Source organism: Carettochelys insculpta, chromosome 22 (genome assembly GCF_033958435.1).
Source record: "Carettochelys insculpta isolate YL-2023 chromosome 22, ASM3395843v1, whole genome shotgun sequence".
Lineage (NCBI taxonomy): Eukaryota > Metazoa > Chordata > Testudines > Carettochelyidae > Carettochelys > Carettochelys insculpta.
The window spans coordinates 22,350,647-22,376,454 of NC_134158.1; the positions used below are offsets into that span (position 1 = coordinate 22,350,647).

Below are 25,808 nucleotides of genomic sequence, written 5' to 3' on the forward strand. Positions count from 1 at the left end.
GGAGTGTGTGACCTCAGCCAGGACCTTGCATGGGAGGCCCCGATTCAGGATAGAACAGACTCATGTGCTAATGCCCTGTGGGGGTGGGGTGCATCTCTGGATTGGATCATATTCCTCCTGCAGCTCCCCAGCAGTTCTGCACCCCAGTCTCTTTCCTCAACCCCCAATGCCAGAGGCGCCCGGGGCTCCAGCAAGGGTGGGTTCTGCAGCTCCATTCATCACCAGCCCTCCCCTTCCAGCCCCTGTCTAGTCAAGCCACGTGGCCCAGCCCCAGGGAGGGACCCCTATCACAGCAGGGGAGCCCAGCCTAAATCTATCACCCACAATAACACCTAGGCATGAAATGATCAGCCCCCATTGCACCAGACGCTGCCCGGACCCCGAGCAAGATCAGGATCCTGTCAGATTCCTGGCTCCTGCGCCCCACTGCTTTAAGCACCAGGCCCCATTCCCTTGCCAGGGCTGGGAATAGAACCCAGGAGTCCTGGCTCCCAGCGCCCCTGCTCTAACCATCCAACCCCACTCCCCTCCTAGAGCTGAGGAAAAAGCCCAGGAGGCCTGGCTCCCAGCGCCCCTGCTCTAACCATCCAACCCCACTCCCCTCCTAGAGCTGAGGAAAAAGCCCAGGAGGCCTGGCTCCCAGCCTCGCTGCTCTAACCATCCAACCCCACTCCCCTCCTAGAGCTGAGGAAAAAGCCCAGGAGGCCTGGCTCCCAGCCTCGCTGCTCTAACCAGTAGACTCCACTTCTAAATGAGCCCACCAGTTTAGGAGGCACCTGAGACTCAAGCCCCGATTGTGCAGGAGGGTCTCTGGGCCCCAAGCAGCTGCCCCTCTCCCCTTCCATGCTCCCCCCCGGGCCTGCAGAGAGCCCCCCGTCCATCCTGGGGGATCAAAGTTAATTGCGTCTGGCATTTCGGCAAGGGATTAGTGACTCGCTGCCAGCCGGGTGGACTGTCTTCCCCAAAGTCACCTCGCTGCGAGTCCACCTCCGACCCCCTTGGCCTGCCACACTCCCAGGATTAAGGGGTGAAATATAGACAATGACAGCTGACATCACTGCCTCCCTTACTTAAATCTTCCACATTTCGGGGGCCTCTTCCTTGTCTAGCCTTTCCCCCTCTCTTGCTCCTCACATCCACCCCCTCCAGACAGCTCTCGCCTCCCGGGCTCAGCACACCCAGGTGAGTTGCTCTGCCGACAGATTGGCTATTCTGACTTTTTTGTCTGTGCACGCGATGGGGAGATTTTATTTGCCACTGATCCAGCTTTAGCGGGCGGGGGCAGTGGAGGGGGGTTAGTGCTCTGGATAAAATTGTATCTAATGATTTAAAGTCTTTACCTCTGTAATGCCACTCGGCTGGCTTTAGTGCGCCTCATGAAAGTGCTGTCAGACTGGGGGAGAGGGGCACGGTCCCAGTTGGTTTGGAGGTGTAGGAGGGGGTGGGAGGGATTTCTTGGTAGGTGCCAGCGGCGTTCATTCAGCTGGCTGGGCTGGGCTTGGGATAAAGGCCCGTGCAGCTGGGGATCTTCGTTGGTCGGGTCAGATACCGGGAAGCGAGGCACTTTTGTGCGAGGTGATCACTTAGTGATTTGTGCCATCTCTAGAGCTGGTGTCGTTGGTGACAGAGTAGGGGCGCGTGGCTTATCATTTCAGAGTGGGACTGGCCTGATAAACCAGCCCTGACTCGCAGGATGGTCCGTGTTAAAATCCTGCTGGGCTGGGTGGGGAACATGCCTTGTGATGCTCTGGTCCGTGGCTCTTCACAAGGTTGGGTGACAAAGAGGCTTAGAAATCTGCGACCCGGGAGGAATGGTGGGTGTCTCCCCCTGGGTGCAGCTCCAAACAGCCTGTGGACTGACTGGCTCCCAAACATCCCTGCAGCGATGCTGCCCGGGACGAGAGACTAGGTTAGCTGGTGTAGACAGTACAGAGGTCCCTGCCCTGGGGCTGTGACTCAGGGGACAACACTGCCTGTGTGAGTCCCGGAGCCAGAGAGCAGGAGACAGAAGGGACGATCCCTTCCTGGATTATCGCTGTCAATGACAGAGCTGCGACTAGGCGGTGTTCATCAAAGGCGGCCACAGAGCACAAAGCCGCAGCCCCTCTCCTTCCTGTGGATCCTGGAGGTGCTACCATGGTGCAGGTTGCTGGGACCGCCAGCAGGAGTCGCCCTGCATCCGTCCAGAGATGTGGGGCTCAATGCTGGGGGGAGGGGGGTAGTTGGTTTCTTGACCCTCCTTCCTGGGGATAGTGGGATGCAGGCTTCTGACTCCAGCCCCAGGCTTTGGCCACAGGACTTTGACTTCCAGGCCCAGCCCTGGCAAAAGCCATCAGGGGCCTAGGCTGCAATAGGACTGTCCCTGTAAGGCACTACCAAGCCAGTGTTCTGGATGCTGATAGGGTGTGAAACTTTACTTTAGAACCAGCCTGTTGGGTGAGATGAGAACAGATTGAAATGGTCAGATTTCAAAGTCCAGATACGGTGAAATTTCTCAGCAAGCCAATTCCCTTTTGTGCTGGACTTCCTGGAGTGCACCGAGCAGGGAAGGGGGCGGGATGCCATCGGTCGCAGTCACCAGAGCCTGACGGGGGGGCGCGTCAATGACTGGACAAAGCAGAGGATGAACGAGTCTTTTACAAAGGTTCTTAAGGCAGCTCCACAGTGGCTGGGTTTTCTTGTCCTTTTGACCCAAAAGTTCTCAACCATCAAATGGAAGAACAAACAAATGATACTGCAGAAGCCTCTTGGTTCGTGGTCTGGCTCCCTGGAGAACATTGTGCTGGAAAGATGCAATGTTGAGCCCCGTATCCTCTTTATTAGATGGTGCAGTTCTTTTTTTCTAGTCGCATTTTATCAAACATTTCAAAATATGCATTGAGAACAACTACGTAATGGAAGAAACTGCTTGTAACACGTTCCCTTCTCATGCTAGTCTCACCACTACCTAGCATTACATAGGTAAGCTGTAGGCTGTGAAGGTGTTACAACAGAAATTGACTATGTGGTATTACGCAAGTTATGGAACACACACCATGTACTTATACTGATCCCTTGGGTTACAGACCAGTGATGACAAGAAGCTAAATACTTTGGCTATCTCTACTCTAGACAAAGTAAGTCAACCGCAGGTATGCAATTCTAGCCATGGCAATTGCGTAGCTAGAATCAACCTATTGGCAATCGGCTTATTTGGCTGTCCCTAGTGAACAAGGTTGGTGGCCCTCGACCTCCCTTACTATTCACATCTTGCAAGGAGAGGTCGATTTTGCATGTCCCACTAGACGCATAAAATCAAACCCCAGAAGACTGACCCTGAGTAGGTTGATCTTCTGGGGTAGCGCAGATGTAGCCTTAGAAGCAGAGATCAGAGGGGGAGACGGAAAAGGAAGTGGACCATTCTGATATTTCCAGGGAAGCAGATCAGATCTGAGAAGCTGGCTGTGGCCATATACGATTGTTTTAAAGACAAAGGAAATGAGAGACTTTTGGAAATGGTGTGAAACTAGGCGGAGCCATGTTATCTCTTTGAACCATATGCTTTGTGGGTTTGGCTCTACCTATTGTCTTTCTTCTTACCCACACATTGTAAGTTTCTCGGGGCAGGAACTGTTTCTCCCCTCGCCTGACACAACTGGGCCCTTGATTATTAGCTGGACTCCAGACACAACAACTCAACATCCAAAGGACACACACGCCACCCTTCACACCCTTTGGCCTTTGCATTTTCTTAGATGCAAAGTGAACCCTTAATCTATTGTACCCCCCCTTTGGTTTGCTGATAAAATAAGCAGGAGAAAGCAAGGGGAAAGTAACGTATTCCCTCTTTCTCTGCTAGTGAATTGTATCTAAATGAATCCGACATTCTCCCTGAATTTTATTTTTGCCTCTAAGCTTCTTAGGAGAGTAATTTTAGCCGAGCCATCTGAGCGCTCCTGAATGAAATTTTTGGACCTTGTCTCTACTCTCATCAGCTTGCTCCAAAGATTGTTAATCTCCAGCTACAATCTCTCATTTCGCTGCCTTTGCGGAGAGTGTCCATTTGGTTATTTGTTTTTATATATATATATAAAAAAGAAAAAAAAAAAGAAGGCCGGGGGGAAGGGAAGGAGTTGGATGAAAGGACCATATCTTCTCTGAGGATGCACAGCTCTGCAGAAAAGAGCCGACTTCTTCTGCAGGCAGCAATTTGGACCTGCAAATTTAGAGACACAATTCAAAAGTGAAATGTTCCTTTTTAAAGGCACGCAAGCAACTTGGTTAAACACCGGGTCCATAGATTGCAAAGAGCTCTTCCTCCCTCTGAAAGCCCATAAAACTTTTAAAATCTGGAGCTTTCTTCTTTTAATACCATGGGGTTTTTTTGTTTTGTTTTGTTTTGTTTTTTAAATTTACATGGGTTTAAACGTAAGGGGAAGGAATGCTGAAGTGAAATAAAACTGTTAATTGCCAGCTAAGCACATTTTATGCAAACTGGGTTAATCTGACTGTAATAAACATGAATGTTCTTTCTGCTTATATGTTATTTTCCTCTGGTAATTGCTTTTAAGTAACCTTAAATATGATGTTGATGATTTTAGGAAACAATCTTGTATTGATTTGTATCTTTTTTTGGAATGGGAGGTTTATGTTTCACGAGTAGATTGGTGATCTCTAAAAACAATAGCTGTAGCTGAGCTTTTTGAAACCCCAGGCCTCAGTGCTGCAGAGATTTCTGTGTATGGGTAACTAACATATGGGTAACTAACAAGGAGTGTTCCTACCGAGGTCAAAGCCAATTTGTTTCTGATATTTTAAAAAATAAATCAGATTTACCCTGTCAGAACGATAGATTTGACATTTTCCAGAAGAAATATGACCCCGCTGCCACCACACAAGGTCTTCTCGTTTTTTTTTTAAATCCACCTGTTGGAATGGGAAAATAAGTTAGACCAATTCAAATCCAACAGGGTGACAATAGGTTGTTTCCGTCTGCTGTCCTGGATCACAGGCTACCCCAAGAGACACCTAGCCCAATCACATGCATCTGACGAAGCAGGTCTTGGCCCACGAAAGCTTATGCTCCGAAACATCTGTTAGTCTATAAGGGGCCACGGGACTTCTTCTAGCCCAATCACGGTCAATTTCAAGCCAAAATCTCCAATGGAATTTTAAAAGACAGCTCCCCATGCTGGACCCGCACCCTTCCTTTGCTGTTTTCTGCCTCCTGAGGACCCCACAGTCCCCGGATATTAATCCGCAAGAGGGCTATTGTTATAATTCCTATCATGTGAGGTTCTCAAGGCAGCACTGAGAGTGGACCTAGCTCACACACAAACTGTCTTGAGCAAACACCCTCTCCCCTCCCCCGCACCCCCACTCCTGGGGCTTAGAGGAGAAAATCCCAAATCTTCAGCTCGGGAAGCGCAGAGAGAGAGGGAGAGGAAAAGTCTGCTGAATCCACTGCACTGCTCTAAATCTGCTCCCCGAGTCAGGTTAAGCTTCTCTTTTTATTGCAGATTATACAGCTCCACTCCTCTCCGTTATCCTTTTAACACATTTTGCTCTTTCTGGCTGCTTTTTGGGGGGTGGCGTGGCCGGGGTTTGCTGAAGATTTGCACATCCTCTTCTAGTGATCCAGCAGCAAACTGGTCTCTGTTATGTTCTCTTCCAGCGCCCCCCGGCTCTGTTCCACCTGGGACCCTTGGAAAGGCATTCGCTTGCGCAAAAAGGTAAGAAGGTGTTTGGGAAAAGGGGGAGGGAATTTTTTTTCTCCCTCCAGAGCAGACTTTGCACACCTTGGCGGCCAACACCAGAGCTGACTTTGATATCATTGAAGCACTGGCTAGGGCAAGAATGAAAGTCCCCAAAGTACCCCTGAAAACTAACTTTCCTGACCTTTCCAAGGTAAGGACAGTTCAAAAAGAAAACAACACAACTACAGCAAATATGTAAATCTTCCTTATTTCTGCTAGCTGGGTAGCTCTAAAACGAGGCATTCTTCTTTGGTTTATTTTTATTGCTTACCTTTTGGGTACCCATTCTCAGCAGCTAAGCAACTAAGGATTTCCCCTTACATTTTGGACAGTCACATGGAGGTCGCAGTGTTAGTCCGTATATTCAGAAAACAAACCTGTGGTCCTGTAGCACTTGAAAGACTAACAAAATAATTTATTAAGTGATGAGCTTTCCTGGGGCAGACCCACTTCTTCAGATCTGGAAAACTCTGTAAGGAACCTCATCATGTAATAAATTATTTTGTTAGTCTTTCAAGTGCTACAGGAGCACTTTGCTCCCTTATGTTTTGTTTGTAAGCTGTCATTTTATGTGAAATGTTGCAAAATATATCTAAAGAGACAGATTAAAGAAAAGCAAACACCCATATATTCAACAGCCGTGTGTCAGTTTCTGGGATTGGGATTGCATTAAATTGAGCGGACTTTAAAACTGCATTTACTATTTATACTTTTGTCATGTTTTTTAATTCAGAGAGTAATTTAATCTTTGCTTTTTCCTGTTGCAAAGATTATAACTTGACTAGGGAAAAATGGCTTAAACTGGCACCAAACACACTGAAAAACAAGGATATGTTGAGAACAAATTGAAGAAGAAATTGTAATTTTTAAAAAAATCTCATTTTTGCTACAGATTTAAACATCAGATTATGCTCCAAAATATCTGTTTGTTTATTAGATGCCACAGGACTTCTCATTGTATTTGCAGATACAGACTAACACAACTACCCCTCTGATACCAAATTAATGGAAGTCAAATCAGCTTTTTTTTTACAGGCATTTTAACCAAAGTTGCTTCTATAATGGCAAAGTAACAATAATAAAGTAGATTTGAAGGAGCCCAGGTTTTGTCTTCAGTGATTAAAGAAGAACACATTTTTGGTTGGATGATCTATTGAACCCACATAGGCTGGGTTTAAACTCACCATTTGACTCACTGTGAACAACACTGGGAGAAAACTTAGGAGAAAACAATATCTGACCAATGGGCATTTAGCCTGAGAAGTTTTGTTACAAAATGACTCACTGACAAAGTTCACCAAACAATACTGAGTGCTCCAAGGTGAATACATGCCCTTTCAAGGTGCAAACGGGGTAGTCAGAGCAGCATGATTGTTTGCTGTGATCCACACAAAGAACTACCATCCAATGTAACAAAACAGCAGAAAGGGAGCACTTTAAAGAGTAACAAAGTGGTCTATTCAGTGATGCGCTTTTGAGGGACAAACCCCCTTCATCAGATCAATCGCATTTGGAATTGGGTCTGTCTCATGAAAGCCCATCACCGGATAAATCATTTTATTAGTCTTTAAAGTACTACATTTCTGCTGGAACAACAATAAGTCTTGTGGCACCTTATAGACCAACAGATACTTTGGAGCATAAGCTTTCATGGGCAAAGACCTGGCTCTTTGCCCACGAAAGCTTATGCTCCAAACTATCTGTTGGTCTATAAGGTGCCACAAGACTTATTGTTGTTCTCGAAGCTACAGACTAACACGGCTACCCCTCTGATACATTTCTGCTGGTTTGTTTTGTTAGAATAAAGACTAACACGGCTATCTCTCTGTTATGATCCAGTGTGGGAACCTCCCTCCAGAAATGCATCAAACCATCAATAATCTTGCCTGTTTCATTCTAACTCAGAAGAAGAATATTTTGTCTTTTAAGTCCTCACCACAAGCCTTGAAAAGGACCCTTCCAATGGTTGTTACTTTCAATCCATCAAACGCAAACGAAGAGTAATTTATAAAAAGCTCTTCAAAACTCAATCGATATTACCCAGTTTTAAGGTCCAATTTTAAACTCTGAGGGACACCTGAGTTTTTCTAAATTCCGTGCATTAACCGATAGAAGGGGAAATAATGCCCAACATATTGGTCACACTGCAAATGCAGAGTTATGATTGGTAACAATATTCTACAGGTCAGCTCGGTTTGCATCCTGACCGAGGATGCATGTATCTTGCTTTTTTAATTTAAAAATTCAGTGATTCGTGGCTTGTATTTTTGCCAGAAAAAAGCTAAAAGCTAACAAAATATTTCAGACCCAACCCTGCTAAAAGAACATTTCTTCATTTATTCCTGGGCTGTCCCCTCATAGAGGAAAACCTGATTTCTCAGCTGTCTTTATGGACTAGGAAGAAGAGAAAAGATCTGAATTTAATTTGAGCAAAGCCAACAAAACCTCTTTCAAATGCTTTGAGCTATTGAAAGGTGTATTTTCAACACTCCACACTGCGTTTTCCATTCCCTTGCCCGACCATTCTGCGAAACCCACTATTTTAAATTGATCTGAGTGCTTTTCCAGATTATCCCTGCTGGCTTTAGTTAAAGTGGATTTCGTTGATTTGTCAGTGAAATCACTGGAATTATTTGTATAAAAGGGTTGGAAGAAAACCACATGGGCATTTAAACTGGTTCCGGGGGTGGGGAGAATTTATTAACAGTCACCTCAGGTTGTTGTCGTTTCAGAGTTGGAAGCTACTGATGAAAAGTGCTATGCAAGAAGTAGGTAATAATAATAATAATAATAATAATAATAATAATAATTTGTAACTCAGGGTAACATTTTCAATAGTGCCCAAGTCACTTCGACTTTGGGAGCCCTCTTGAAAACACAGGACTTTAAATTCCCCTATTGCTTAGATGCTTTTGCTAATTTTACCCCACATTTGTCAGGTCACCGTGTTATTCTGTATCGTCACAGAGGAGGAAAGCAGTCCTGTAGCGTCTTAAAGACTAGTGGAATTATTTATTAGGTGATGAGCTTTCTTGGGAAAGACCCACCTAACAAGTAATATTGTTTTTAAGGTGCTGCAGGACTGCTTTCTTCATTTTATGGAAACGTCAAGTGATGCAAAGAGAGTTTCCCCTTAAACAATCCATCAATGTGTTCTGAAAGGCTCCCGCCGGATTTCCCTCCCCTGATAGGCTCTATTTCTGATTTGGTTGTGGTGGCCGTGCAGGGCTGGCTTTGGTTTCTGGCTCGGATGTGTTTTTCCACTGATCTTATCCAGACAGGCAAAAAATCCATCAGTGCCCTGTTTGCAGGTTTCACTCCAGGGTCAACATGCAGCTGTGGAAGGTGCAAATGGGTTGCTAACTGTCAGTCTATCAGTTCATTCCACGCCTGCCTTCCACTTGTTTACAAGCACCCTTCCAGGCGGCTAATTTCAATCCAGGGACTGGCTGAGGAGGAAGTTTGGTTTAACCCTCATTATTTTTGTCCATTACCCACTGTTTGTTTTCATGGGTAGAATAGGAATTAACAGGACTCCCCCACAACACCATCAAATAGCTCCATTAATTGCTGCCAAAGCAGCACAGGCCAGAAGTCCCGGGGCCAGGTAAAACTAGCAGCCCCCGGCAGTATAAAAGGCCCAGGCATGTGGCGTTTCAGGGCTTACTCTGATGGACAGATTTGAAGGCTGAAAGGAACCAGATTGAATGCCCCACATGGCCCCCATCAGAGAAATTCAAGCAGCAGTTCCCACACCAGATTCCATCAGGGGCATCTGTCTTGTAAAAAGCCACCCCCAGGTGTCCCAGCATGGCCAGTCTGTGAGAGCGGAGGCTTGCCTTGAGACCTCGGCCCCTGGAGTGCCGTGATGATGCGAGGTTGCTCACTGGGCTTGTTTTACCTGTCAGGGGGGCAGAGAATGGCTGGTAAACGTGACCCCTAAAGGTGCCAGACCTCGATTCCGGACCACTTCCAGCCATTGTCTCTTTCTTTTACTTTTATCACCATAACCCCTGTGCCCCACCCCCCGTGCCAGGGGCTGTACATTTTTGTTTCTATTACGTGCATTACAGTAGCACCTAGATAACCCAGGCATGGGACAGCCCCCTGCTGTGGCACGTACTGTACATATTTGTTTCTGTTAGTAACAGAGAGACAGCTGTGCTAGCCTATATACTATCAAAACAAACAAGCAGTCCAGTAGCACTTTAAAGACTATCAAAATAATTTATTAGGTGATGAGCTTTCGTGGGACAGACCCACTTTTCTGCTGGGTGTATTATGGTGGCACCTTTCCCCAGACCCCGTTGTGCCTGGTGCTGTACAAATGAAGACAGGGGCTCATTTAGCATTTGTTTGCTGGAAGAGAGAGTCTTCTGCTTTCAGAAATCTGCCTGGCGGTATCTTACAGCCCCCACAATCCAATCAGAAAGAAGGAACTACAAAACATAGGGCTGGGAATTTTGCGAAACGACTGCCCTCCTTTAGAAACTTGCTGGCAGCCGAAGCCCTGGCAAACCTCGTCCGTCTCCAGGGCTCATTTCATTTTATTCCTTTCCGTTTGGCTTGTTCGGACCCATTTCTTGGGGCTCTCTCTCAGCAGCCTCAAACCTGACCAAGAGCACATGTGGAATCCGCGCCTGATTTATGAGCATTTCGTGGGCTTTGCTCATCGCGAGCCCTGTTATTAACCGGAACGAGAGCAATAAAATGTGGCTTGGCCAGGCACAGCGTCTTCCCTGGGGGGAACTGGAATGGCATAGGTGGGGAGGTGGAAGGGTGGCGTGGTTTCTCTCGCCAGCCCTGGCTGTGGCTCGGAATGGAACAGTGGAGGCCAGGGCAGCAAGTTAAGGCAAAAGGGAGAAGTGAGTTCTCATCTCCACTGGAAAAAGGGACGCCTGGCTCCCGCAGCTCAGAACCTAAAACAATCTTGAAGCGGGGGCTCACGGCGCCCTCCTGCCGTGTCCGTGGCAGTGTGACCAGGGAGGGATGGGACATAAATCCCCTGCACAGCAGGGTGGTGACAGCTCTGCTCCTGGCAGCCAACTCCAACGTGCTTGAGGTTCAGCTCCATGAGAGCTACCGAAGTTGCTGCCTCCTGGGTGGGGGGAAATTAAGGAGCCAGGGTTGAAGACTGGGGCAACAGTTCCACAGGGAAGGCCAGTGGTAGTGGGGGCCTGTCTGGGACTTGAGACCAGCTGCTTTTCAGGGAGAGCTGTGCTTAGACTGGCAGCCTTTGGCATGGGAAAGATTTGTCTGTAGTGTGCTGGCCCTGGAGGTGATCTCACCCACACCCCGGCTGAGATCAGGGCCCATTGGGCCGGGCGCTGCCCAGACCCTGGCTGAGATCAGGGCCCGTCGGGCTGGGCGCGGCCCAGACAGTGACTGAGATCAGGACTCACTTTGTGCCAGATAATGCCCAAAGAGTGATAGCCCAGCAGTTCCCAGGCTATGTCTGGTGGACCACTGGTGTTCCACAAGCTCTGGCGAGTGAGATTGAGTAATGGTGTCGCTTCCCCCATTCCCAAGGAAAAAAATTAATTTGGGGATGGAATTGTCTCGATTTTACCGTTTTCTTGAAATGACGGTACAGTCACCAATTCATCTTATCATCGCTGCTCGTTAACAGGCAACAAGCGCTCACTTTGTTAAGTCACCGCTTGTGTCTGTGAAGAGCTTAGACGCCTCGGACCAGCGGTGAGTAACTTGTTTTGGGACAGGGCCAATTGAAACTGTTGTTTCTATCCGAAAGTCCTCGTGGGCCGCAGCAACATGAACATACATTTTTATTAAACAATTTCGTAAAAATAAAACCAATTTAAATGTGTAAAACGTAGGAAAGGTCGACAAATTAAATAATTAATATTCCTCATCGTTCGTATGACGGTGTAAGAAAGAGGAAGTGTTCCGCAGAGAGCGCTGCGGCGTCCAAGTGTTTCTCAGCTGGAAAAAGTTTGCGAACCGCTGTGATAGGCAACCCTTGCTCCCAAGAGCGGACAAAACAGGAGGGGGAGGGGAAACTGGGATTTATCAGTGCGCTGGCAGAGCTAGGAGTGGAACTTGGTTTTCAGCATCCCTGTCCAGGGCCTCATCCTCTGTCACACCCCGCCGGGTCTGTCCCCGGTCACCTGACCACATTCATTTATTCTGTTTGCGAAACTTGGGGCATTTCTTCATCTGTCTTGGGAGCACTGCACAGCCAGCCTGCCCCCCCCCAGCAGAGCCCACCCCCGTAAGCAGACCCTGCTCCCCCCCAGCAGAGCCTCCCCCCCCCGTTTGCCCCCCAACCCAGCTGGCAGCTGCTGCCCGAGTTCTAGAACTTCAGCTGGTGCTCGTGAGCACATCGGGTCTGATTCACACCAGTGCAGAGGTGGCCTGATAAAATCAGCCCCAAACCTGCCCATCCTCATCCCACTCTTGTGCAGCAAATCTGGCCTGTGCACCTCCCAGCCAAAGTTCCCCCTCTGCTGCTGTGAAAACTGACCCAGAGCATCTCTGGCAAAGGTGCCGATGTGCCACGTGCGGCGTGGGCTGGTGCCGCAGTGGGGGGCCTCACCTTTCAGGGGATGCCCTCAAGGGGCTGTGGTCTGCCGCCGCCCACTTCTCGTGCCCCAGCGCCTGAGCTGCGTCGGTGCCGGGAAGGGCACAGCAGGTTGCTAAGGCTTGGCCGAGAGTAGGCTTGATTGACTTAACGGACAGGGAAACGTGGATTAAAGGGTTAACTGGCATCTCCTTCGCTTGTGGGGCCCGGAAGGTGTGAAGTCCCAGCACTGCCTCCTCACCATTGGACGAGCCCTTCTCCGCCCCGGCTCCCCCTGGCCGCTTGGAGAAGAGGGCGACTACAATGTCTGGGGGTGTCTCTTCCTCTCCCCACTCTGCAGGTGGCCTGGGAGGCTGCGTGGATCGGAATAACCTAGCGGCCAGTCCCCTGGGAGGGTGAGAAGAGCAGGCGCCCCCTGGGATCGCCCCCGGCTGAGCATGATGTCCTATATCAAGCAGCCTCATTACGCAGTCAATGGCTTAACGCTGACTGGACCGAGCATGGACCTGCTCCACTCCGCCGTGGGATACCCAAGTAAGTGCCTCTCCAGAGTCCTCCGGGGGCACTCAGAGCCTAGGGGCCGGGAGGCGTAGAGGGACCTACCATCGATTTCAGAGCCGGCAGCATCTGCCAGGCGGGTTGTGGATCAGGCTGACCAGATACAGTGTGAAAAATGTACTGGAGGACACAGCCTGAGTGCTGGGGCAGCTGGTCACCCCATTGTGGCTGGGATTCCTTTGCCTTCCCTTCGCCTTAACATGATCACGCCCGCCAAAGGCCTTGGGGCTTGTGCCCAGAGCTGAAAGCCCCACTTGCCATTCATCTGTGTGAGCCACTTGGGCCTGTTAACGATCGTTTCACCCAGGCTGGGTCTGCGGAGCGCAGGAGCATGGCCTCCGCTGTCTGTCGAGTGAGGGAAGTTCCACCACAGGCCCTGCAGAAAGCAGATGGCTCTTGCTAGAACTCTGTAGCAAGAGAAAGTAAAATCAGCTGCTTATTACCGTAAATACAGCAAAATGCACAAGTTACCCAGACCTGGGAAGAGTCAGGGAGCCCAGTTATTCTGCAGAGACTGGGGTAGGCCAGTAACCAAGAGAGAGCTGTGCTATCCTATGTACTAGCAAAACAAAAAAGCAGTCCAGTAGCACTTTAAAGACTAACAAAATAATTTATTAGGTGATGAGCTTTCGTGGGACAGACCCACTTCCTCAGATCAGAGCCAGAACAGAACAGACTCAATATTCTTAAGTTCTCTGTGACTTAAATAGTGTCGGTTCTGGTCTGGCTGTGGTCTGAAGAAGTGGGTCTGTCCCATGAAAGCTCATCACCTAATTAATTATTGGGGTAGGCCAGTTTGTCTAGAAGGTGAGTGAAACTGTCTCACCTTACAGAGGGGGAGGTGTAGGCTGGATATTCGGAAAAACTCTTTCCCCAGGCAGGTGGTGAAGCACTGGAATGTGTTGCCTAGAGAGGTGGTGGAATCTCCATCCCTAGAGGTTTTTAAGTCCCAGCTTGACAAGGTCCTGGCTGGGATGACTTAGTTGGGGTTCATCCTGCTTTGGGCAGGGGGCTGGACTAGATGACCTCCTGAGGTCCCTTCCAGCCCTGGGATTCTATGATTCTATGAAATAAATCTGTTATTATCCAGTGAGCTATACAGACTTAGGTTTATTTTATTTGTTTTCTGTGATCCGTTTATTTTACTCTGTGCTACTTATTAGCGAGGGAGCGGAACCAGGTGCCAGAGTGAACCAGTCACCTAGAAGGGATTGGGGTTTGATTCGTGGCACAGCTAGAGGTTCTGAGGAGCTCTGAGAGAGGTCAGCTGAGTGCCGGAGGGTTGGGATCAGAATCGTTTGGTTGTCCCTGCATTCACATCCCCCTTATTGAAACGCGTTTCGCTCGCTTGCAAATGCTTTATTGCCACCTGGATTTTATTCGCGTTTTAAAAGGAAACAGAAGCTCGGCGGTGGACTCGTTTACAAACTTTAAGCTGCATCGTCGTGAATCAAGTGCTCAAAAACCAGATAGTCCAGTAGGTCTCACGGCCCTGGCTGCTTTCCCCAGCAGAGGGATTTAATGCATTGCGTACGCTGTATGGTTTAAGTCCCCAGATCTCCTTGCTGTTCTGGGGCCAGCCGCTCAGCACAACCGAAATCCGTGGGTCTCAAGCAGCTCTTGCCTTGGAGCTGTTTGGTGTTACCACTTTATTGGTGGAAACAAAGCATCAGTAAGAAAAAAAGTGTCAGAATAGTGCCTAGGTCACTCCAAAAGTGGAACTCAAAGAGACATGACCCCAGTTCAGTACGTGAATGTCCCAAGCACGAAACTGGATGTCTGCAGTGAACTGTGGAGCTGGATGACAACCCACTGTGAATGTTAAATGGGTCTGGAAACGTACCACCTTATAAAACCAGCCCGGGGCCCTAGCGGTGTGAGGGAGTCTCAGCTCAAAACTAGCGTGAAATCCAGATATAGACAACTCACCTGAACGGGGTCCCAACCTGTTAGTCTTATGGGATCCTACGGAACAACAAGAAGTCCTGTGGCACCTTATAGACGAACAGATATTTTGGAGCATCAGCTTTCTTGGGCAAAGACCTGCTTCGTCAGATGACGAAGCAGGTCTTTGCCCAAGAAAGCTGATGCTCCAAAATATCCGTTCGTCTATGAGGTGCCACAGGACTTCTTGTTTTTGAAGATACAGACTAACACAGTTACCGCTCTGATACTTGGGATCTTATGGGTCAGTCTTCAGAGCTCCCGGAAGCCAGAATTTCGGCTGGGAAAGCGAATGTTCTCCGAGCCTCACGGAGTTGGATCCGTCAATAAAATGATTGAGTTTTCGGAAGAGGGATATTTTAGAAAATATTCCATCCCTTCTTAAAGCCACCCTGTGAGGATTCTCCAGCAGTTTGAAACCCTTTTATTTGCTTGTATCGCTATGGTGGCAAGGCCAGGCTCACCACAACTTTGCAATGCTCTTTGTGGTTCTGGTCGATGCGACTAGGATTGCTGTTGGGTTTTTGGTCAGAACCGTAAAGTCATTTGGTTCCTGCATTTTTGCTCAGAAATGCTCTGACATTGTTAGAGATCCCTCTCCACTCACCTGAAATCCGCAATTGTCAGAGAAGCATCAAATGCCGGAGACGTAATCCAAATTGCATCCAATACAGGATCTTTGTATTATTTATTTCAATGCCACTATACTAATGCCCCTGGGTGGAAACTCAAAATAAAGAGGGTCGGAAGTCACCACGCATTAAATCCCCCTGATCTTGCTTTCCATGGTCCCTGGCTCTCCATTGCAATGGGCATGAAGCAGGAGTAATTGCACTAAAGGATCTAGTTCCCCTGTGCAGTGCCCCTTGCATAGTGCCCACAGTGTAATGGAGTGCCCCTTGCACACCCATCCCTGTGCAGTGCAATGCTCCACGCATGCCCCACTGTGCAGTGCAGTGCCCCTGCACACCCATCCCCATGCAATGCTCCACGCATGCCCCACAGTGCAGTGCAGTGCAGTGCAGTGTCCCTTGCACACCCATCCCCATGCAATGCTCCACGCATGCCCCACAGTGCAGTGCAGTGCAGTACCCCTTGCACACCCATCCCCATGCAATGATCCATGCATGCCCCGCAGTGCAGTGCAGTGCCGTGCCCCTTGCACACCCATCCCCATGCAATGCTCCCCGCATGCCCCACAGTGCAGTGCAGTGCAGTGCCCCTTGCACACCCATTCCCGTGCAATGATCCACACATGCCCCTCTTTTCATTTTACAGGCAGTTCTCCAGTTACAATAGTGTTGCCAAATGTCCTTCGGTTTTCCCCAATCCTTCTCTATCACATCTTTACTCCACTGTGGGTTACCCCATCCTTCCTGAGCTAGATTCTTTTCTATGTCAAGGAAATCTGAGTTGTTTATCATGACTGGTTTCATTTTGTCACTGTGGTACAGCCTGAGTCACAACTCTGCTCGCTGCGCCAATTCTGTTAGCCGGTGGCCAGGTAATGTGCGGTGAGGTACCAACTATGCCCTTATTATCATCCAAGTTTAAAACTACAAGAGCAGAGAGCTCGTCGCTGCAAGCAGCCAAGACAGGCTGACGGATTCCCCTGGGTCCTAAGCAACCCAGTTTTTTACTGTTAGAGCAGGGACCTGCTAGCTCTCTGACCCACGGCCAGGCTTTAGTAACCAAACGGTTAAAGTTCTTTTGTTGTGCCGGCTGTGTTGCAGTAACAAAAGGGTTAACAAAATAGTTAGGCTTGGATCTTAACTAGTTACAAGTTTATTAAGCTACAGTTATAAGCGTACGGTTACAAAAGGCTATTGTTTACTTCTTATATGCTAGCAAAGTACAGGTGTTAATAAGTTACGTTACAATCCAATACAAAGATATCTGTTACCATCTAACACAATGATATCTTGACACTAGTTACAGAGCTCTAATTCTTTAGCTGTGCACAAAAAAAAGTCGGAGACCTAGCATGGGTGTATCTTACCCTCTCTGTGTCTCTCGATACCAGCGTAGCCAAGCCGGATCGGTCACTCAATTCCACGGAAAGAAGAATACGAGGTTGGGTGTCCCCAGTTGTGGACCTCGGGAGGCAATCACCTGACCCGACCAGCAGGAAGTTGGTTGAATGCACTCAACGTTAGAGTTCTGCTGGACCCATCTTTTATACCCCTTCTGGGTTATGTATTCTCTTTCTTATCTATGGTACCAGATCATACTGGTCTGTCTTTGTGACTCCAGTTTGTTACAAGGGCATTTCTACTTAGTTTGCACTTGTAAGACAAGAGATAAGCAATTTAGGAGTACAGGACATTCTTTTGTGCGGGCGGGGCACTTCCCCTTCTGGGTGATTGTGTGTGTGCATCATATTGATCAATGCCAGCTGGGGTGATTTCTGAGGGTCCCCCCCCCTCTTGTGTTGACAGTCTGGCCTGTTAGCCTTCCATCTGTACTTTCTGCTTCTCAGGGTCACGATAAGCCAGCATATCTGGGCCTCAATGAGGGCATCAAAGACTGTGCTGTCAGCAGCCATTTCTGTGCCCTTTGTGCTCCTCGGTGGGTGGGGGACGGGGACAACGAGCAAGCTGGCTTGTAAGGGGGAGACTTTGTCTGGCTACACCATCCCCAAGCAGTGTAATGCTTCATGCGTGCCCCACAGTGCAGTGCCCCTTGCGCACCCATCCCCATGCAATGATCCATGCATGCCCCGCAGTGCAGTGCAGTGCCCCTTGCACACCCATCCCCATGCAATGCTCCCCGCATGCCCCACAGTGCAGTGCAGTGCAGTGCTTCTTGCACACCCACCCCAAGCAGTGTAATGCTTCATGCATGCCCCGCAGTGCAGTGCAGTGCAGTGCAGTGCAGTGCAGTGCAGTGCAGTGCAGTGCTTCTTGCACACCCATCCCCAAGCAGTGTAATGCTTCATGCATGCCCCGCAGTGCAGTGCAGTGCAGTGCAGTGCAGTGCAGTGCTTCTTGCACACCCATCCCCAAGCAGTGTAATGCTTCATGCGTGCCCCGCAGTGCAGTGCCCCTTGCGCACCCATCCCTGTGCAATGCAATGCTCCGTGCATGCCCTGCAGTGCAGCGCAGTGCTGTGCTGTGCCCCTTGCAGGTACCCCGAGCACGGCTCCTTGCACAAATTCATATACCCCAGTGTGATATGGGTGACCCTGAGGTGACAGCACTGTGCCCTTGTTTTGCCCAGTGGCAAGAGGCGAACCATCCCCCTGGGATGAAACTGGTGCAAGCAACAGCATAATCGAGTCCAACCGGCCAGTTTAAATCACCTGCCCGGGCAGCCAGGCTCCATCTGGGATCCTCCACAGCCACCCAAACTGCCCACCCCACCACTCGCTCTCCATGGAGCTAGGCCAATGACTGCACCTGGGGCCTTCACTCTGACAGACACAGCTGCTCCACCCCTGCCCCTGGGGGCAGCTCTGCCTGGCTCCTTCAGCTCCCTTAAGCATCCGAGCCCAGCTGAGCCCCTCGTGAGCTGGGTGTGTGACTCAGACGGAGTCCTGCAGAAAGGGATCGAGGGGTCAGAGTGGAGCACCAGCTAAATGTGGGGCAGCAGCGTGACGCAGTTGCACAAGAAGCAAACGTGGTTCTGGGATGAGTGAACAGACGGGAGTATTGAGAGAAAGGCGGGAGAGGTCGCTCTCCCGCTCCGCTGGGCACTGGTTAGGCCTCGGTTACAGCGTTGTGTCCAGCTCTGGGCACCACATTGCAAGAGGGATGTGGAGAAATTGGAGAAGGTCCAGAGAAGAGCGACAAGAAGGATGAAAGGCTGAGAGAACACCAGCGAGGAGGGACGACTGAAAGAACCGGGCTTGTTTAGTTTAGAAAAGAGGAGCCTTAGCGGGGACATGACAGCGGTTTTCAAGTACCTCAAGGAGGGTTACAAGGAGGATGGAGAGAAATTGTTCTCCTGGGCCTCTGAGGGTAGGACAAGGAGCAAGGGGCTTAAATAGCAGCTGGGGAGGTTGAGGTTGGACATTAGGAAAAGGTCCCTAACTGTCACGATGGTTAACCACTGGACTAAGTTACCAAGGGAGGTTGTGGAATCCCCATCGCTGGAGATATTTAAGACTAGGTGAGACATATGTCTGTAAGGGGATGGTCCAGATGGTGCTTGGTCCTGCTGTGAGGGCAGGGACTGGACTCGATGACCTTGCACGGTCCCTTCCAGTCCTAGTGTTCTCTAATTCTATGATTTAGCCCGCTGAGCCCTGGCCTGTCCCGTAAATCAAAGACCATATTTTTTTTTGGGGGGGGGGAGATTTTCAAGACCCCCCTGCCCTGATGCGCTGTGGGCAGTCCCCATGGGGACAGGGCCCTCATTTCCCTGGGTGGGAAACTGAGGCACAAAGTGCTGCTGGCCCAAGTTCGTTGCTCCCGTGCCTGGTGGCCTAACCACTAGACTCTCCTGCCTCCTGAGTCACAAATTAGCCAAGGTCTGTTTCGCTGGTAACAAACTGCTCTGAACTGTGGAGTGGCCCAAAAATCCCAGGGCTGAATGATGATGGTTATTTAGTAGGTGTATTATGGTAATGCCTCTGTGCCCCAGTGGCATGCCATGCCCCCAAGGTGCTAGGTGCTGTACGTTTTTTATTAAGTGCAGTACGGTAGTGCAGTGGAACAAGCCGTTTGCTCCCCAGCCGTGCGCTGGAGGAGGGGATTGCTGATGGGCAAGGAAAGGCAGATGGGGGAGCCAGAGGGAATTTTTCTTGTTGCTCCCTGATCCGGGGAGAAGGGAACAATGCAACCCCCAGGTGGGCATAACCATCTTCCCTACGCCCCCAGCAACCCCACGGAAGCAGCGGCGTGAGCGCACCACCTTCACGCGGGCGCAGCTGGACATCTTGGAGGCGCTCTTCGCCAAGACCCGCTACCCCGACATCTTCATGCGAGAGGAGGTGGCGCTGAAGATCAACCTGCCAGAGTCCCGGGTGCAGGTGAGGCTGGATTTGACTCCTGGCTAGACGTGTGTGTGTTTGTGTGCGCGCACGCACATGCACACGCACTGTACGACTTCTCCCTGCTGGAAAGGGTGTGTGTCAGCACACAAGGCTGTCCCCTGCCCTCTGCTGGGTGGAATTGGCACTGCTCACCAGTGTGTCATAAGCCCTGTACTGCAGACAGCCAAGGGGGGATTCTCCTTTAGCAGAATGCTGGGGTTTGGGAGCAGGCTTGAAACTGGGCACAGTTCCCTGTGGTCACACGGCACCGCCAGGGAAAGTCTACATCACACAGGAGGTGGAACCTGATTTTACACCCTCTGGGAGGCTGCACAAATGCAATCCCATGTGGATGATGTCTGGAGAGGGTTGTTTGCCCAGCCCTGGGAGGCAGCCACTTCTGGAGAGGCGCGAGGGCTGTGCGATGAACTGGGCAAAGTGAGATAGGAGCTGACACCCAGGGAAAGTGCCAGGAGGTTTGGGACAATGAATGTGGTTGTGTCCGCAGGGCACCTGGGTAGATACCTGGGCTGCGTGCAAAGCAACAGGGAGCCATGAGAGGCTGCCATGGGCATCTCTGCTGGAAAATGGCACTGGGGGCCAGCCCATCCCACTGGAGAGAGCGCCCCCTGCTGAGCCCTGCCCCACAGCGCCCCCTAGCACTGCCATGGGGCCAGCCCAACCTGCCCGGGAGAGCGCCCCCTGCTGAGCCCTGCCCCACAGCGTTCCCCTAGCACCGCCGTGGGGCCAGCCCAACCTGCCCGGGAGAGCACCCCCTGCTGAGCCCTGCCCCACAGCGTTCCCCTAGCACCGCCGTGGGGCCAGCCCAACCTGCCCGGGAGAGCGCCCCCTGCTGAGCCCTGCCCCACAGCGCCCCCTAGCTCTGCCATGGGGCCAGCCCAACCTGCCCGGGAGAGCGCCCCCTGCTGAGCCCTGCCCCACAGCGTTCCCCTAGCACTGCCATGGGTCCAGCCCAACCTGCCTGGTAGAGCACCCCCTGCTGAGCCCTGCCCCACAGCGCCCCCTAGCTCTGCCATGGGGCCAGCCCAACCTGCCCGGGAGAGCGCCCCCTACTGAGCTGTGCCCCGCAGTGCTCCCTACCTCTGCCCTGCTGCCAGCCTTGGGTGGGAGGGGAAGCGATCCAGGTTTCGGGGGAGACGTTTTGGGATGAGGTCACCGCCGCGACCACGAAGGGCTGAGCCCCAGACCCAGAGTCTGTGGAGGGTCACAGCCTCTGCCCCTCGCCGGCCGCTCAGCTTTCCCGCCACACGAGCTGTTAACCCACGAAATGCCGCGCTGCTGCTAATGCTGGGATGGCCTCGGGCCGGGGGTGTCTGCCCCCCGGCTGTGTTCAGAGGGAGGCCAAAGCCAGCCCCTGACCAGCAGCGCCGTGGTGGGGCCGGGAGCCGTTCTCCCCCAGGGTCCCAGCAGCTGAGCCATCTGGGGCTAGCCCAGGCAGGCAGCAGGCCGGGGGGGACACATCCCAGGCGGGGTGGGAGGCCGGGAGAGCGGGGTGGGTGGTACCTGGGTGCCCTGCTGCCCCCGGTGGAAGGGTGGGCTGTGTGGGTGGGTTTGCAGCACTGCCCTCTACTGGACGGACCCAGCAGCGCACCACTCTGTGTCCTAGGCCCTGTACTGCCAAGGGTCAGTGCAGAACGCAGCGAGGGGGGCAGTGAGAGAGGGAGACCGAGTCTTATGTACCTGCTGCCGCCAGGCACTCCCCAGCCCTCGGGGTCCCCCTGTGGCAGAGCCCTCTGCTGCCTCGGTTTCCCCTCCTGCTCTGGGGCTAATCCTAATGGCAGCTGGCTCTGCTCTGCCTTGTGGGAGGAGGCTGCCTGGTTCCGTGTGTGTGTGTGTGGGGGGGGTTATGGGGCTGAGCCAATGCTCCATGAGGGCCTTTGAGGTCCTCTGAGAGACGGGCTGGGCAATGGCCCCCCAGCGGGTCGGTCCAGCGGGAGAGGACGAAGGTGGCACTCAGCAGCCCCTGTCTGGTGGGAGGGGGCGGAGCCGGGTGCTGGAGGCCACTGTGGCTGGGCCAGGCCAGCTGGGCCCCCCCCCCGCGTTGCTGCCCTGACGCCCCGTCTCCCGGCAGGTGTGGTTCAAGAACCGCCGGGCCAAGTGCCGGCAGCAGCAGCAGCAGAGCAGCGGGCAGGCCAAGGCGCGCCCGGCCAAGAAGAAGAGCTCACCCGCCCGGGAGACCAGCTCAGAGACCAGTGCCACCGGGCAGTACAGCCCCCCGCCCGCCGGCGCCTCGGGGACCCCCAGCTCCTCCGCCAGCGCCACCGTCTCCATCTGGAGCCCGGCCTCCATCTCCCCCATCCCCGACCCCCTGGCCTCCTCCGCCACACCCTGCATGCAGCGCTCAGCCGCCTACCCCATGACCTACACCCAGGCCGCCGGCTACCCCCAGAGCTACGCCAGCTCCTCTTCCTACTTCAGCGGCCTGGACTGCAGCTCCTACCTCTCGCCCATGCACCCGCAGCTGGCCGCGCCGGGCGCCGCCCTCAGCCCCATCGCCACCCCGGCCATGGGCAGCCACCTCAGCCAGTCCCCGGCCTCCCTCTCCAGCCAGGGCTACGGCGCGGCTGGCCTGGGCTTCAGCACCGTGGACTGCTTAGACTACAAGGATCAGACCAGCTCTTGGAAACTCAACTTCAATGCCGCGGACTGCTTGGATTACAAAGACCAGAGCTCCTGGAAGTTCCAGGTCTTGTGAAGTGAGCGGGAGGCTGACGGGGGGACCCCTCCACCGCTCCCTCCCCGGCCCCCCCTCTCCCCTGCAAAGCACTCTGGGACACCGTCCTCCAACCACCTCCGCTGAGACTGCAGGTGTCTGGGGGATTCCCCCCATGTGACATCACCGCGGGGAATCCTCCTGCCTTGCTCCCATTGGTCTTTCGGTGGCTGAACTGCGGGGCTGGTGCCGGGCAGCAGGTGGGGGGTCTCTGCCTGAGCAATGGAGGGGAAAGCTGTCATGGGATCTCGCCTGGCTGGCTCAGCGGGGGTGGGGGGCAGCTGGCGCAGCAGCCCCCCCATCACCGGCTGGGGCTGGAACTAGCTAGGCCACAGCTGTAGCAGCCCCCAGGCTCTGAGCCTTGGAATCAAGGGTCCGTGCCAAGGAGTTACAGGTGAATGAAATGGGGGTGGGGGTCAGGTCCAGTCATGTGCCGCAGGATTCCTGGGATCTATTTCCAATGCTGGGAGGGGAGCGAGGGTTAGAGAAATGGGCCTGGCGGTTCGGACTTTGGCTTCAGTTCCAGCTCAGCCCATGACTGGGGACCCGTGTGCCTCAGTTTCCCCTTCAGCTCTGGGCTGTGTGCTTGGTAGCCGAGGTGGGGGAGCCGGTGCACAGCGGAGGGGCAGGAGGAAGGGCATGCCCTGTGGTCACAGCCCCCCGAGGAGATTTGAATGGGCTCCAGTTCAGCAGCCTCGCTGAGTGGAGAGTTTCCCAGCCACGTCCAGCCAGAGGGTGCTGTGGTGCAGGGATGCCAGCAGCTGAGCTCTGCCCCAGAGGTGGCTGCATTTCAGCAGTGGGTTGGGGACAGGAGCCTGCATCCCAGGCTGTGGAGATCCCAGCTCATCCTATGCTGAGGCAGCCAAGTGGGTCCAGGGAGGGGCTCTTGCGTAGTGAGTTGTAGGGGTGAGATCTATGCTGAGAGGCCAGCAGCGAGCTGGGATCAAGGCCCACCTGCCGCCGGTAGGGCAGCAGCCCCCGTTTCCTCATCCCCCTGGATATTTCAGGTGCAAAGCCTGTTTCGAGGGGTTTTGCTTGAAAGCGACGAGAAACTCTTGTGCTTCGAGGGCTCCCCTCTGTCCTCCTCCCCTGCAAAGCTCCCAGCCGCATGCTCCGGGCTCTGGAATATTGCCCCAGCTGTTCCAGGCCCCTGCCCTGGGGCCACTGGCTCCCTTTCCACCCCAGCACTCTGCTGGGAGGGTTGATTTCAGGCTGCACATCACCAGCTGTCAGGCCAGCAGCCTGGAAACAGCTCCAGGGCGAGCGTGATGCAAGGACCCAGCCGGGCTCTCCCAAGAGAGGCCTGGGGGAAGCCAGCCCCGCAGCACCTCGGAGGAGCTGGGCAGAGTCCACGTGCAAAGCACAGCCTTGCATGGACGGAGGCCCCAAGCCAGGAAGCCTTTTGCACGTGCTTCCAGCACCCAGGGCTTACCCGAAAGGGATGCGGTCAAGTCAGATTTGGGTCCTGTGCCTCTCAGAGCTCAGTGGCAACCGCCCCCGGATGGGGACAGGATCAGGCCCTCCCTTATGCGGGCAGGAGAGCCGAGAGGGTGAACAGCCCAGCAATGGGGGAGCCTGGCCCGTGTTCCCACCGTCCAGCCGCTTTCCTGGAATCGTCCTGGTCTGCAGCCCCATTGCGGGGCAGGGCCGAGAGCTCTTCTCCAGAGGTGGCTGGGTGTTGGGGGGCCCCCACTCACCCCAGCTGCGTTCACACGGAGCTTTGCGTAAAGTTGCAAAGCATGTTGGAGGGGAGGGAATTGGTACGATTGCATTGCCGTGCACATGCATTTCCACCAGCGCACCAGAGGTGTGAAACCCGATCAGAAGAATTCTTGTCCACGCCTGCTCTGCACTAGCAGGTGCAAGATGAGGGCTGAGGTGGTCTGTTTCTTTTCAGATCAGACCACTTCAGCTGCTCCTCTTTTCCCAAGCTGGCTGGCTGGAAACGAACCCCAAAGCCATAGTAGAACCAGCTTCTGCTCCATCCCTGCGGGAGTTGACCTGCTGAGACCCACCGGTGCCCGACTCAGAAGCGGGGTGGCCCTTTTGCTCTGGCAGAGGTTCTAACAACAGAAACCCCCTCACCACACACGTCGCCTGTAGCAGATTAATTTTCCTTGCAAGGGACTTGCATTTAAATCAGCCACCTGACATCATTCTGGGGCCCACATGTCTCCTGTTGTGCAATCATTTTCACCAGTGCAAAACACTCGTGACCCAGCAGCAATCTGCAGTGGTGAATCTCACGAGGGGAATTAAGTGGCCGTGTTTTGAAATGTTGCATGTAAATAAAACCCACCAAGTCGTGAGTTTCGTTTAGGGCTATTCTGTAGTTCTTCATTCGCAACCAAACCGTCATGAGTACAATCCCGGTTTCCACCTTCAGAGACAAAGGCCAGTTTTATTTATTATTTTGCTGAATACCTCAGTGGAATTAATTCCTGCCACTGTTCCCTTTTCAAAGAAGCAGCAAGCCGCGTAGCTGCTGACGTTGGCACATCCGTCTGTATTTGGCCTGGCTGGGTTTATTTTTATGCCCCTCTCTGTGGAAACGTTTTATTTTTTTGCTTTTTTTCCTAGCCCTAGGTTTGCTCCAGTCAGTTTTCTTAAAGGAAGAAACGGGCAACAAATACAATCAGAGAAAAGAAATACCTGTAAAGAATCTGATTTTTGTGTGTGCACTAAAATACTGGCTTAAAAATAAAATCTATTTTGTAACTTGCTGTAGGGGAGGGCTTAGAGTAGGTGTGTTAGATGCTGAAGTCCAGGGTCTGTAGGAATACAGCCGTTGCACGCAAGCTATTTTTGATGACTTGATATTTATTCTTGTTTTAGCGAGAGGCAGTTTCCTGTACCAGCCCGTTTTTGGTGATTTAAAGACTGAAAAAGAAAGAAAGAAAAAACATTTTAAAAATAAAACCAGATCTGTGCAAAGGACTCTCTGTTCTGGGCTGGCTTTTTTGGTTTTTACCCTTGCTGATTTAAGCCCCAAGCCTGCAAAATGCTCACACACCTGTGTGAGGTCGCTCAGGTGAGATGCTCACAGGGTAGGGCAGGAATGGGAGGCAACTGCAGAGCTGGGGGGAGGCCAGGACTGACCAGCTGGGGGGGGTGGGAGTGAGGGGCACTGGCAGAACTGGGCAGGCAGGGGGGTGGGCAGGGGCTGGGGGTTGGGAGTGAGGGGCACTGGCAGGGCTGGGGGAATGGGGGGCGTGGTTTGGGAGTGAGGGGCACTGGTGGGGAGCAGGGCTGGGCTGGCAGGGGCTGGGGGTCGGGAGTGAGGGGCACTGCAGAGCTGTGGGGGGCAGGCAGGCTACCAGT

The 25,808-nt window shown here is 52.4% G+C and overlaps 1 protein-coding gene across 1 annotated transcript in view; it reads left to right on the forward strand.

The window, feature by feature from the left end:
• Nucleotides 1-25,416, forward strand: part of CRX (cone-rod homeobox) — a 55,331-nt gene extending 29,915 nt beyond the window's left edge. Inside the window, exons 2-5 of the mRNA XM_075016268.1 lie at nucleotides 5,654-5,711; nucleotides 12,617-12,810; nucleotides 19,599-19,750; nucleotides 21,846-25,416. Of these exons, the coding sequence (XP_074872369.1) occupies nucleotides 12,714-12,810; nucleotides 19,599-19,750; nucleotides 21,846-22,469 (873 nt within the window). The 5' untranslated portion in view covers nucleotides 5,654-5,711; nucleotides 12,617-12,713 and the 3' untranslated portion in view covers nucleotides 22,470-25,416. The remainder of the gene's footprint in view (nucleotides 1-5,653; nucleotides 5,712-12,616; nucleotides 12,811-19,598; nucleotides 19,751-21,845) is intronic.
• Nucleotides 25,417-25,808: the final 392 nt, after the last annotated feature.